The sequence below is a fragment of the Myxine glutinosa genome, chromosome 6, assembly GCF_964187855.1.
Source record: "Myxine glutinosa chromosome 6, kmMyxGlut1.1, whole genome shotgun sequence".
Lineage (NCBI taxonomy): Eukaryota > Metazoa > Chordata > Myxini > Myxiniformes > Myxinidae > Myxine > Myxine glutinosa.
In genome coordinates, this window is record NC_136266.1 from 18,595,942 (window position 1) to 18,608,779 (window position 12,838).

General features: G+C 44.3%; 1 protein-coding gene across 2 annotated transcripts in view; it reads left to right on the forward strand.

The window, feature by feature from the left end:
• Nucleotides 1–12,838, forward strand: part of LOC137429631 (formin-like protein 2) — a 220,863-nt gene that overhangs the window by 80,343 nt on the left and 127,682 nt on the right. For both annotated transcript variants that reach the window (XM_078779657.1, XM_078779658.1), the window contains exons 7-11: nt 3,128–3,271; nt 7,953–8,058; nt 8,274–8,350; nt 8,494–8,587; nt 10,392–10,466. In XM_078779657.1, coding sequence (XP_078635783.1) covers nt 3,128–3,271; nt 7,953–8,058; nt 8,274–8,350; nt 8,494–8,587; nt 10,392–10,466 — 496 coding nt within the window. The remainder of the gene's footprint in view (nt 1–3,127; nt 3,272–7,952; nt 8,059–8,273; nt 8,351–8,493; nt 8,588–10,391; nt 10,467–12,838) is intronic.

Consider the following 12,838-nt stretch of genomic DNA (forward strand, 5'->3'; position numbering starts at 1 on the left):
ACCCATGTAATGGTACAGCTAGCAAATAAATCAATGAAACAAGTGGCAGAATATCTGGTACCAGGCCTAGAAGTTCGCGACACTGCGCGAGAATCCATTTAAATTCTCGTGGAAGAATTTCGCGACTCTTCTAATTTGCATATGACCCTTCTAGCTGTAGTTTTGATTTTGTGTATTTGCAGGTCCTAATCCATCATGAGTGAGGTACGTGAGCTTGGTCAACACGTGTGTGAGGAATCCATGAACTGGGAGCTATGCTTGCTGTGCCAGTCTGGTGATACTGGGAAAGGAGCCTTGGTGTTACACCACAGAATAGACTCCTACAATCGTCTCTTGGGGGGTGATAAGAGAGAGAGCCAGCTTGAAAGATGGCAACTTTGTTCAAGTGCAAATACGACTGAAAGACAGCACAAAAGAAACACTGTGCCAAGAGAAGGCTGTTTGGCACCGCACTTGCTACGCCAGTGCAACAAACACAGAACTGATACAACGTGCAAGGGACCGCAGAGATCATGAACTGTCTACTGGGTCATATATTCCAAAGAAACGTGGACAGAAGAGAGAAAGCACAGAGATGGATGAGTCAGGTCCACCAACTTCTGGTTCTTCATTATGTTCATTGCCGTTTACACGGTCCTGCACTGTGCCACTGGATAAGGACCAGTGCTTTTTCTGTCAGACGGATGATGACCAGCAGTTGTTCACAGTTCGGACTGAAAATGCTGGTAAACAACTGAGAAAAGCTGTGGAGATGTCTGACGATGCATCATTGAAAACAAGGCTGAACACATCTATCTCACCCACTGATGCACACGCAATCGACGTGAGGTACCACAAGCCATGTTGGACAAGACGTGTGTTCCACGTTGTGCGAGATGAAACTACCAGAAGTACAGACAAAGAGCACTTGCTGCAAAGGGCAAGTCTGATTGAGCTGATCAACCTCATCGATTTTCAAACTCAAAACCAAGCTTACCTCTCAATGGACGATATTGAAACCACCTATGTGAAAAAACACAACAACAAAATGTTCATGTCGGGGAACAGGAAAGCCACTGTGAAACTCCGAGACAAGACTGTAGATCTGAAAGAGACCAAGGATCTCTATGGACGGCTGATGGTCCTGGCCAGGTCAAACCGAGACATCGACCAGAAACATGCAATTGGGAACTATGAGTTCACTTTGACACCGAGAGCACTCTTCGCTCCAAATGGGGCAATGCTGCCATGTACTGACAAATCAAAGTTAATCCACCTCCTGGGGAAGTTGCCACAAGCAGAACCCCCCCATGATGATCAGCAGCCACTGCAAGCTGCAAGTGCTCTGCACCCAGATGCAGCAGATGTAGAAACCATGGACTTCACATCCAGTGAACCTCCTCATGCATGTCGGAAGAGTACCACAAGGGAGAAAAGGAGGCAAGGAAAGGATCCAATCAAATATCAGGTCAGAGATGACACCAACATCAAACACATTCCAATGAGCCGGTTCCTTTCCCATGACAAAACAAAGGCTGATCTGACCGAGTATCTGGCAGCAAAAACCCTTGAGTGCAACATACTCGTCAAAGCTGGTCATCACATCTGCTTCAGGACGCACTAGGAGCAACAGCGAGCTCCTCTTTCAGGACAACAATCACGAAGAAGCAGACACACTGATGATCCAACAGGCAGTGCTGGCATCACATCGGAACCCACGTGATGCAGAGTTGATGTTCTTCTCTCCAGACACAGACGTACTAGTGCTGGTCATAGCAAATTATGACCTCTTGCTGAGAAACGCATCAATTTCGATGACATCTGGAGTTGTCCAAGTAGAGCCAATATGGACAGCTCTAGGTCCCGAAAGAGCGAAGGCTTTGCCCGCCTTCCATGCATTCACGGGCACGGACAATACTGGGAGATTCTCTAGAATAGGCAAGGCAACATGGCTGCAAGTCTACATCAAATGTCATCAAGGCTCTGCAGATGCTAGAAGATGCCACTGAGGTGACTGAAGATATGCTCTCTACATTATCTACATTTGTATGTGCTGCATACTCACCAAAGGGCATTCACATCGAGACGATCCCAGAGCTACGATGGCATCTCTTCTGTAAGCACATGGCAGAAAGTGACAAACTTCCTCCTACCCTTGGGGCTCTCAAGCAGCACATCCTCAGAGTCCACATCCAGGCCAGAGTATGGGGTCAGGCAAGTATCCCTGAGCAGGAGTTCCTGGATCCACTGAAAAGTGGCTTCTACAAGGACACAGATGGTCAGGTCAAGCCCACCACAACTGAGGTCCTCCCAGCCCCCAAGGCCATCATCGAGATGGTTAGATGTCAATGCAAGGCAGACTGTTCATCTTCCAGATGTTCTTGCAGATCAAAGAACTTAGCATGCACAGACCTCTGTCAGTGCAGCACCCAGTGCCAGAACGATGAGGACTCCCACGATGTGATGTTGTCTGATGAGAGTGATGACGATGTGTAAACGTGTTTATTGTCAGAGACGCTGTAATCGATTAGTCCCTATATAAATACTTGATCTGATGTGTTCTCCTACGCCATGATATTCAAGCTGATTTTTAGCTGAAGTCCAGGTACATAGCATCCAAGAGGTTGCCCTAAAATTAATGCTTGAGGTTACCTATTCCTGAAATTCACAACTCTCCATGCAGGTTATCTTCTTTGTACTACAGAATAAAACATTCGTCAACATAATATTTGGCTCTATGATTATTTTAGCTTATTTTACTTGGTACGATTGGATTCCTTGCCCCATAAAATGTAGGTTTAGCTGTTAAAATTAAGACCCTAGGTCATCTAGAAGCCAAGATATTGAGAAATATCAATTTTTAGCGTGGCCATTTTGAAAATCCAAGATGGCCGCCATGGAATCTTCCATGCAAATGAAAACATCACTTTTCCGATTGGTTATACTATAAAGTTTCCAAAAAAGTATAGTTTTGCAAATCTCCAAGAAAAACCAACGAAAATACACAGTGAACCTGACTATAAGTTGCAGATGAAGCGTTTTGAACGATGTACAGAAGAGATGTTATTTTGGTGTTTCATAAACCATGTGACATTAACGAGAAATTCATGATTAAAGGTCACGGTTACCCTTCACCTCCTCCCTGCAGCTACGACAACGATGTGTGTGAAGAAGTCGTCGGAGCAACGGGGGCTGCAGGTACAGAGAGCTCTTGTGAAGAACTGGAGAAAGTCGGTGGCACACTTAATGCTGCCGCCATCACGGTCTCTAGAGCTGCCAAGAACATCCTTCGGTAATGCGATCTGCTCAGAAGGGGGGGCCGGGGTGGGGGGGGGGGAAGGGCGGGGTGGGGCCGTTTATGAGAAATCTGGCATCAGTAAAATTGACTATCAACATGGAAACAGTGATTTGGGGATTAACACTTTAAACATGACTAACTTTCCTGCAAATGTCTCTTGTTCTTCCTCTGCTTGAATTGGTTCATCTGATCATGTGCTTGTGAAAGTCAACACATCTCTGGCTCTTCTCAGATTGCTGCCTCGATGTCGGCGAGTCTGGCATTTCACTCAAGCAGCCATCTCTCTTCAGGACTGCTCTCCCATGTCTACCGGCCCTGATGTTAACTCGGTTTTGGAAATTATTCCACAGAAACCTGTTCTCTCTCTCTCATGCACAGATTCATCCCATCTCCTCTTCAATTACCTTACCCTTCTTCCCGCTGATGGTACACTGAATCCTGTGGTGAGGCACATGCTCTGAAACAACTTGCCCTCTCTTCCTGGAAGGCAAATCTGACCGAAGGTCATCTCGGTGCTTTCTAGAAAGTGCACAAGTGTGTGTCTACTCTCAGGAGAGCCAGAAAACAACATCTTCCAACCTCAAAATTTAGCTTTCAAACTTGTCTCCCTCCTCTAAAATCTGGTGGCGCCTTGTTTAGTCCTTCTCCAGATTGTGCTCCGCTTCCATCCCCTCCCTATCTTCAAATGGTACCACAGCCGATTCCGCTCTGAGAAGGCTGTATGCCTCAATTCTGTCTTTGCTTCAAAATATTGGCCCAAACCTCTCATTTTTGGTACCCATCCTTCCTAGTCATATCCAACTGCTCTTGGACCCTTTGTTTTGAACCTGAGAAGGTGGAAAAGTTTCTGGCAACCCTCGTTTCTGACTCTACTACTGGACCAGATGGCATCGGCTCAAGTGTCCGAAAACGCTGCTCTGCTGCTCTTGCGCTTCATCTCTGCTCTTTTCACCCTGTCATTTAGCACCGGTCATCTTCCATCTACTTGCAAATCAGCCAACGTCACAGTATTACATGAAAAGGTACAAAAATGGATTGACTTAACTGCATACCAATTAGCCTACTTCCAACCATCAGCAAGGTCATGGAATTCATCATCGCAGTTGATATATATAATCATTCCTTTTCTCCAACAGCCTCATCTCAGATCATCAATTTGGATTCAGACCTGGCCATTCCACCTTGGACGTTCTGCTTCTACTCTCCCAACAATGGGTGGAGGCCCTCAAGATCAGTCATGTGATCAGGGCCCTCTCTAGACATATTTCAGGCTTTTGATGTAGTCTGGCATCCCGCATTGCTCTCCAAACTGTCTGCCTATGGAATCCATGGAAATCTCCACGCATGGCTTGCGGACTTCCTTTCCTGTTGCAGTCAACGTGTGGCTCTCAACGGAATCCTTTCATCTCCTCTCCTTGTCAAGGCTGGAGTACCCCAAGGTAGTGTTATAGGCCTCATCTATTCCTAATCTTCATCAATCATCTCTCTGAATGCCTGGAAAATCTTTATCTATTTGCTTATGACTCCACCTCTGCTGTGACATTCCTCATCCTTCACACAGATAAACAAGCAGGAGCCTCTTCCCTCTCGTCAGACCTTGACCAAATCACAAACTGGTCAAACACTTGGATCATGTTTTTCAGTCCTGTGAGAAAAACACACACACACACACACACACACACACACACACACACACACACACACACACACACACACACACGCACATGCACACGCACACGCACACACACACACACACACTATATAGCTCTGCATACAGTCACGTGAAAAAGTAAGTACACCCCATGAAATGATTTTTTATCTTTTTAACATATGTGGACATATCAATATTTGATCTTCATTTAAACAGTATCTACAGATAAAGGTGATCAAATTGAACAAAAACAATGAAAAATTGCCTTTGCAATAATTTATTCAACAAAAAATTAACAGATGCCATTTCCTTCTGTTGAAAAAGTAAGTACACCCTTGGCTCTAATAGGTGGTATTGCCCCCTTTGGCAGAAACAACCTCAAGTAGGCGTTTCTTATAACTGTCTACCAGTCTCTGACATCGACTGGGTGAAATTTTTGCCCACTCCTCCATGCAGAATTCTTTCAGCTGTGCGATGTTTGAGGGGTTTCTTGCATGCACAGCTCGTTTCAAATCCCCCCACAACATCTCGATGGGATTTAGATCCGGGCTTTGACTTGGCCATTCCAGAGCCCTCCATTTCTTTCTTTTCAGCCATTCCTTGGTGGATTTACTGGTATGTTTAGGGGCATTGTCATATTGCAAGGTCCACCTTCGGTTGAGCTTCAACTTTCCGACAGATGGCCTCACATTATCCTCAAGCACCCTCTGGTACAATGAAGAATTCATAGTGGATTCTATGATGGTGAGCTGCCCAGGCCCTGATGCAGCAAAACTGCCCCAAACCATAATATTTCCACCACCATGCTTTACAGTTGGTATCAGGTTCTTGTGGTCAAATGCTGTCTTTGGTTTTTGCCAAACATGTCTTCTGGTACTGTGGCCAAATAGCTCTACCTTTGACTCATCTGTCCAGATCACATTGTTCCAGAAGTGCTGGTCTTTGCCTAGGTGTTCATTGGCAACCTTTAGTCTTGCCCTGATCTTCTTTCTGGACAGCAAAGGTTTCCTCCTGGCACACCTCCCATGTAGATCAAATTTGTGATAAATGATAAATAACCTTCTTTGTGAAGGCCTCAGAGACCTCTTTTGATCTAGGCATGGTGATGCCGCACACTTCAACAACAAAGAGCTAACCAAACTAAATGTCTGAGGTTTAAATAAGACAGGTTCGTCCAAGATCCTCTCTAACGATGTTCTAATCATTTGCACCTGAGCTGGTGCACCTGATTCTAATTTGAGGTATTTGTAGTGGTGATAAATGTAGAGGTGTACTTGCTTTTTCCACATGCGAAATTTGCATTTATGTTTATTTAAATTATACAATGGACTACAAAATGTAAATGCTTCATGATATTTGTTATATTATATCACCTTTATCTATCAATATTGTTGAAATGAAGATCAAATAGCTGTATGTTGAAATATGTTGAAAAAGTCAAAACTTTACCTGGGGTGTACTTACTTTTTCACGTGACTGTATCTCTATATATCTCTATATATCGATCTATATATCTGTCTGTATATCTCTATCTATCTATCTCCAGATCTATCTATCTCCATATCTCTATATCTATCTCACTCACTCACTCACTCACTCACTCTCTGAAACAACCATTCTGCAAACCCTCACATCTACTTTCTCAACAACCGTCTCAGTTCAGTCACTCAAAAACTCTTGGGTCTCACTCAGCCATTATCTCTCTTGGGCAAACCACATTTCAAAGTTTGCCTCCAAAGCCAGATGCTGACTGGGCATACTCTATGGCACAAAGTCCTTTCTTGGCATACCTGAGCTTCTATCCACCTACAAGGCCTTCATCTGCAGCTTGATGGAGTGCTGCTCTCCCCTGTGGGCTGGCTCCCCTGCCTCACATCTTGCTCAGCTTGACGCCGTGGAAATCAAGGCTTTCAAGATCATTGGAAACTCCCACACTGAAGCTGAGTCTATGGGCCTATCACTTTGCCATCACAGACAGGTCGCAGTGGCCTCTGTCTTTTACTGACTTCTTTATGGTCTTGTACCCTTTGTTTTTTTTCTGTGTTGCATCTCCCGCAACCCCCCTCCCCCTCTCCAGCTTTCTGCAGCACTCACACGGTCCACTATCAACCCTCTTGTGGTAAGACCACATAAATCCAGGATCACTGCTCATCTTCACTCATTAATTCCTCTTTTTTTCCCACCTGTGGAAACAACTTCCACGTCCTCTTCAATATCATTTGGCCCTCCAGATCTTCAAGACAGCTGTTCACCACCATCTCAGATTGCCCCCAATTAAAAAGCATGATCTTTTCTACCCTCGTTAACCCCACTAAAATTCCTCCTAATTACCTCCGCCACCAAAGGTGGATGGAGGTTATGTTTTCACCCCCGTCTGTTGGTCTGTGTCTGTTTGTTTGTTTGTTTGTGAACAAAATATCTCAAGTTGTGGACGGATTCGGACGAAATTTGGCAGAGATGTAGCGTATGTCACAAGGACGAAATGATTAGATTTTGGTGAAATCCGGATTCGGATCCGGCTACTAGAATTTTTTAAGTGCTTCTTCACCATTGAGTGATATGGCCACCCAGGTGGAGGTATGCTCTCTCCTGGGTGCCGTTCTGGTTTTTCATGTTTTTCCTCCTTGGAGTTTCCTTCTCCATGCATGCATGTTTTGCATCCTGTTTTTGTCTGTTTCGTACAAATCCGTTCTGTGTGTGAGCTTTTCCACGAGCTTCAACGAGGTTGACAAAAAAAAGAGAACACATTAAATTAAAGCAACATTAATTAATTAATCATATGTATTTGTGTGTAAAACGAAAACCTTAAGCCCAATGGTTTATTTTTGCCTCTTACCATTTTGGGGTCAATGCAGATGGGCATACGTCAGTTTCCTCCTTTCAGTCTGTCTATCAGCCATCATTGTTTTGATGTTTTTTATTTGAACCCCGTGCACACTGAGAATCAATCTGAGCTCTAAGGTATAAATCGAATCCTTCAGACCTTGTTCAGATGGCATGTCGTCTTGCGTCTTGCTCACCCAGCCATGGCACCATAGCACGCCGGCGGACAACTCGAGGGGCCAAGATGAACAACACAGATGATGTTCATGTGTGCATCATGTGCCTCAGAGCCATCATGAACTATCAGGTGAGCACCTGCTCAATTCGGTGTAGCTTTTGTTTTTAGATAGGATTGTAATGTTTCTTGCAGCATGACCTTTTACCATTTCTGCAGAGTATTTGAGAAAGGCGAAGCATGAGCAAATGAACACTACCCATGTTTAAGGGGTTTTGTCATGATTAAATGGATGGGGCAACGTTGGGCTGTATCTCTCTGTAGATTGAGAATCTCTCTGTTTACAGTATGGATTCAATATGGTGATGGCACATCCAAGCTGTGTTAATGAGATAACACTAAGCTTGAACAACCGCAACGCACGGTGAGTTACACACACTAGTTTTCACATCCAGAGGCCGGGATGAATTATTTTCCTGATTAGCGTGTTGGAGGTTGCGATGGGAGAGGGGTTATTGACGTGGAGATTAGAGGAATGCATTGAGATGCCTTGACTGGCGTTGACAGGACTAAAGCGCTGGTTCTGGAGCTCCTCGCTGCAGTGTGCCTTGTGGTCGGAGGACACGAGAAAATCCTGGCTGCGTTTGACAATTTCAAAGTGGTAATTCTTGTTCTGTGAACCCGATGCACATATGGAATTGAGGAATCTGTAAGACTGTGCTTGTGGGTAATTTAAGCAAACACTTCATCTTCTTCTTCTTCTTCATCCTCTTCATTCATATTCATCTTCATCTTCATCCTTGCATTGTGGCATTCTGATGCCGTCATCTAATTGTACACCGCACCTTTCCTATGCCATCACCAGGCATTGCCAATCGTCATTGCCGGGCACCGAAGGGGGCTCGGCAGTGACGCACGCTGAAAAGGAGTACTCAGTTGTCACTCTGCTTGTTTTCTTGCTTTCTTGTTTTCTTTCTTGTTTTCTTTCTTGTTTTCTTGTTTGTTTGTTTGTTTGTTTGTTTGTCCAGGCGATATCTCAGCCATCCTTTGAGCTAGGAAGCTGAAATTTCGGCACAGTAGTGAGCAAGTCCTTTGTCAAAAACGTTATTTTTAGTTTTTTGATTAATCCATTAATTGAGGAGTTATTTAATTATTAGCGATTAATTAAGTACTTATTTAATTCATCAAATTTCCTTTCTCTTCTGACCATCAACTCAGGCACCTTTTGAGTAAGGAAGCTGATATTTGGACATGCCAATGACCAGGTGATTTGGCTGCAAGGGCTATTTTTGATTTATGAATTAATCAATTAATCGATTAATTATTTAATTCTTCGATTAATGCCAATTTTTTTTTTTTTTTTTAAGTTACAGATTCTGATGAAATGGTGGTGGTTTATGTGTTCTCTGACCGAATTGATTAATAATTTAATTTTTTTATGATTATTATTTATTTCTTTTCATTACTAATCATTTATTTATCTTCTTTCTCATTTGGCCAATATCTCAGGCACCTTTTGAGCTGGGAAGCTAATATTTGGACATGAGTGACCAAGTGATGTGGCTATCAAGGATATTTTTGATTTATTGATTAATCAATTAATCAATGAATCGATTAATTATTTAATTATTCGATTAATTAGTAAAAAAAAAAAAAAAAAATCCCAGTTACAGATTCTGATGAAATGATGGTGGTTTATGTGTTCTCTGACCGAATTGATTAATAATTTCATTTTTTAATGATTATTATTTATTTATTTTCATTCTTAATCATTTATTTATTTTCTTTCTCATTTGGCCAATATCTCAGGCACCTTTTGAGCTGGGAAGCTAATATTTGGACATGACAGTGACCAAGTGATGTGGCTATCAAGGATATTTTTGATTTATTGATTAATCATTTAATCGATTAATTATTTATTGATTAATCGATTAATTATTTATTGATTAATCAATTAATAATTTAATTATTTATTAATGACATTGAATTAAATTTCTAAAAGATACATCTTCGGATGAAGCACTAGTGGTTTAGTTATGCTATTAGCCAATTGATTAAGAAAATATTTTGTGATAGTCTTTTATTGATTTTAATTATACAATTTATCAATCAGTGTACACCTCTCCCTCCCAATGCAGCCTCTATGAGCTGCACTGCGGTATTGCCAGGCGCCGGAGGCGCCCCGGCAATGCCGCGCTGTAGGATATTTAATTATTTGGCATGGGGGCGGTGTACTTTGAATGTATCTGTACTTGTTTTTATTTATTTTTGCTTTCATATTTAGTTTATTTTTGCTTATTTTTGCTTATGTTTGTTTACTTTCGCCTATTTGTTTCCAAAATTATTTTTTGTTTTGCATGTTTTTGCTTTATGGGAAATGAAAATATACCTCTGTGCCATAAGTTCGTTATATGTTACAATACCTGTCTGAGATGAAATCCTCTACTGAACTGGCATCTCCTTAGGTGTGTGGTGAGAATTCACGCTTCGAGCGCCTCATGGAATATTTCCAAAACGATGACAGCAACATTGATTTTCTGGTGAGTTTTCTTGCATTGCGCTTGATTTATGAACTTTGTTATTGTGATGGCATCTGCAAACATGTAATTGATTAATTTATTTGTAGGTGGTCAATTGTCCTTTTGGGGGGAAGGGGGTTGGAGGGGTCAATTGATTCTTAACTGCAATGAATTTTTTGTTTGTCGACAATTCGTTTTCTGAATCCACGCTACTTTTTCCGAGTAATGCACCGGATCCTCGTAAAACGAAAATACATTTTCACCAATGCAAACCATGTTTTTGCTGGCTCGAGCAGATTTTCACTTGAATGAACAGCATTTTTCATGAGCACGAATATTGATTTGAATCTGTTACTTGTGAGGAGCGATGATCTTTAGCTTAACCTCAGTAATGCCTTTTCCATAGTTTTCCAAATGTCCAGATATACGATTGCTCAGATTACAAGAAATTGTGATGGCCTTTTTTTGGTATCTCATCTGAGCACATGGCCGACAATGCTGGATTGGTTCCTCTGTCCAAATCTATATATATAAACGCCATTGTCTGTGGCTTTCTGTCTTTCTTTGTTCGTTATGCACGGCCATATCTTTTAAGTTACAAACTCCAAATTTGGGGTACAAATGTAACTTTGTGTGGGAGGTAACATAGGCGATGTGATCGCAGTCTCACGTGGAGGTGGGGGGCCGAAGGGCATAAATTATCTATGTAAATGTGTACCGTGCAATGCCACCTGGTTGTGGTGGCAGAGGGTATTAAAATTTCCTTATTTACCTGGGTAACACTGAGGTTAAAGCACTCTTTGCACGGGTCAATTTGTCCTCTTCCCCCCCACCCCCCCAAACATAATGGAGGTGTGTGTGTGTGTGTGTGTGTGTGTGTGTGTGTGTGTGTGTGTGTGTGTGTGTGTGTGTGTGTGTGTGTGTGTGTGTGTGTGTGTGTGTGTGCGCGTGTGCGTGTGTGCGTGTGCGTGCGTGCGTGCGTGCGTAAAAAAAACGCTTTCATCCCAATGTTGTAAAAGGAAAGTTAATGCATTGAAGTGTTGTATGGTTCATGGAGTGGTGTTCGGCACGAATATTGATAACCACGGAAGTAAAGAACTTGTTTGGGTTTTTTAAAATATTATTATTTCGAAAACGATGATACTAACGTTATGTTAATATTAGAGTAAATCTAATCATAACACTAATCCCTTCGTAGTGACTGCAAACGTACTGGAAGTTTAAAAATATCATCTTCTACATATTAAAGAAGGGGCAGTTTTGTGTCTGTTACGTCATTACGTCTATGATGTCATTATGACGGCTAACAACACCGACCGACGTTTTAATTTATGAGTGTAGGAGCTATGCTCCAACGTAAATCGGAAGAATGGACGCGACAAAAAGCTGGAATTCGTCCGAGTTTCTTTATTGTGTCAAATCAACTTGGGTACTCTCAAAAGCCCGTTTATCGGGCAGCAATATATATACACATTATCCCGGAGCGTTTGCCCGGGAAAGGCGAGAGGGGGCGTGCCCGGGCGTCCTGGACGAGGCCTGGCAAGTCGAGAGCGGGCATGCCCGGGCGTCCCGGACGAGCCCGGCATGGTGATCGCTCCGCGTCCTCGGTAGGTGCAAGGCGATTGTGTATACCCAGCGGTAGCCGCTACACACGTCCCCCCAGAATCGACTTGCACCGGCAGGGTCAATTTAAGGGGGGTCCTGATGACCCGGCCGAAGCGACCCCTGGCGGGTCGTGGGGGGGGGGGGGGTCCGGTGTGGTGGTGGGGGGCACCGTGGACGGGGGGCGGCCTCGCCGCGGCGAAAGGGCCAACCGTGGCGGTTGGTCGATGTCCACGTGCGCCGGCTTGAGGCGGTCCACCGCAATCCGGTCCGACCTGCCGCCGATGTCGATGACGAACGACTTGTCGTCCCGTCGCAGGACCCATAAGGGCCCGTCGTATGGCGGCCGGAGTGGCCCCCGATGTGCGTCATGACGCACAAAAACGTACTCCGCTGTGCGAAGCGCTGGGGGGGACGTAGGACTGGGGGTCACTGTGGTGGGACGTTGGCACGGGGGCAAACCGTCGGGCGGTCTCCTGGAGGTCCGAACGCTGGTGAGCTTGCGGACCAGGGACTGGTAGCGTCGGGTACGAATTCGCCCGGGACGCGTAGCGCCTGGCTGTAGACAAGCTCGGCGGTGGACGCCCGGAGGTCCTCCTTGGGGGGCCGTGCGGAGGCCAAAAAGGACCCACGGCAGCCGGTCGGCACAACCGCCGTCCTGAAGGCCCGCCATGAGCGCGGCCTTAATGGAGCGGTGGAATCGCTCGCACAACCCGTTGGCTTGGGGGTGGTAGGCCGTAGTACGGTGGAGCTTGACCCCCAGGTTGCGGGCGACCGCGCCCCACAGCTCG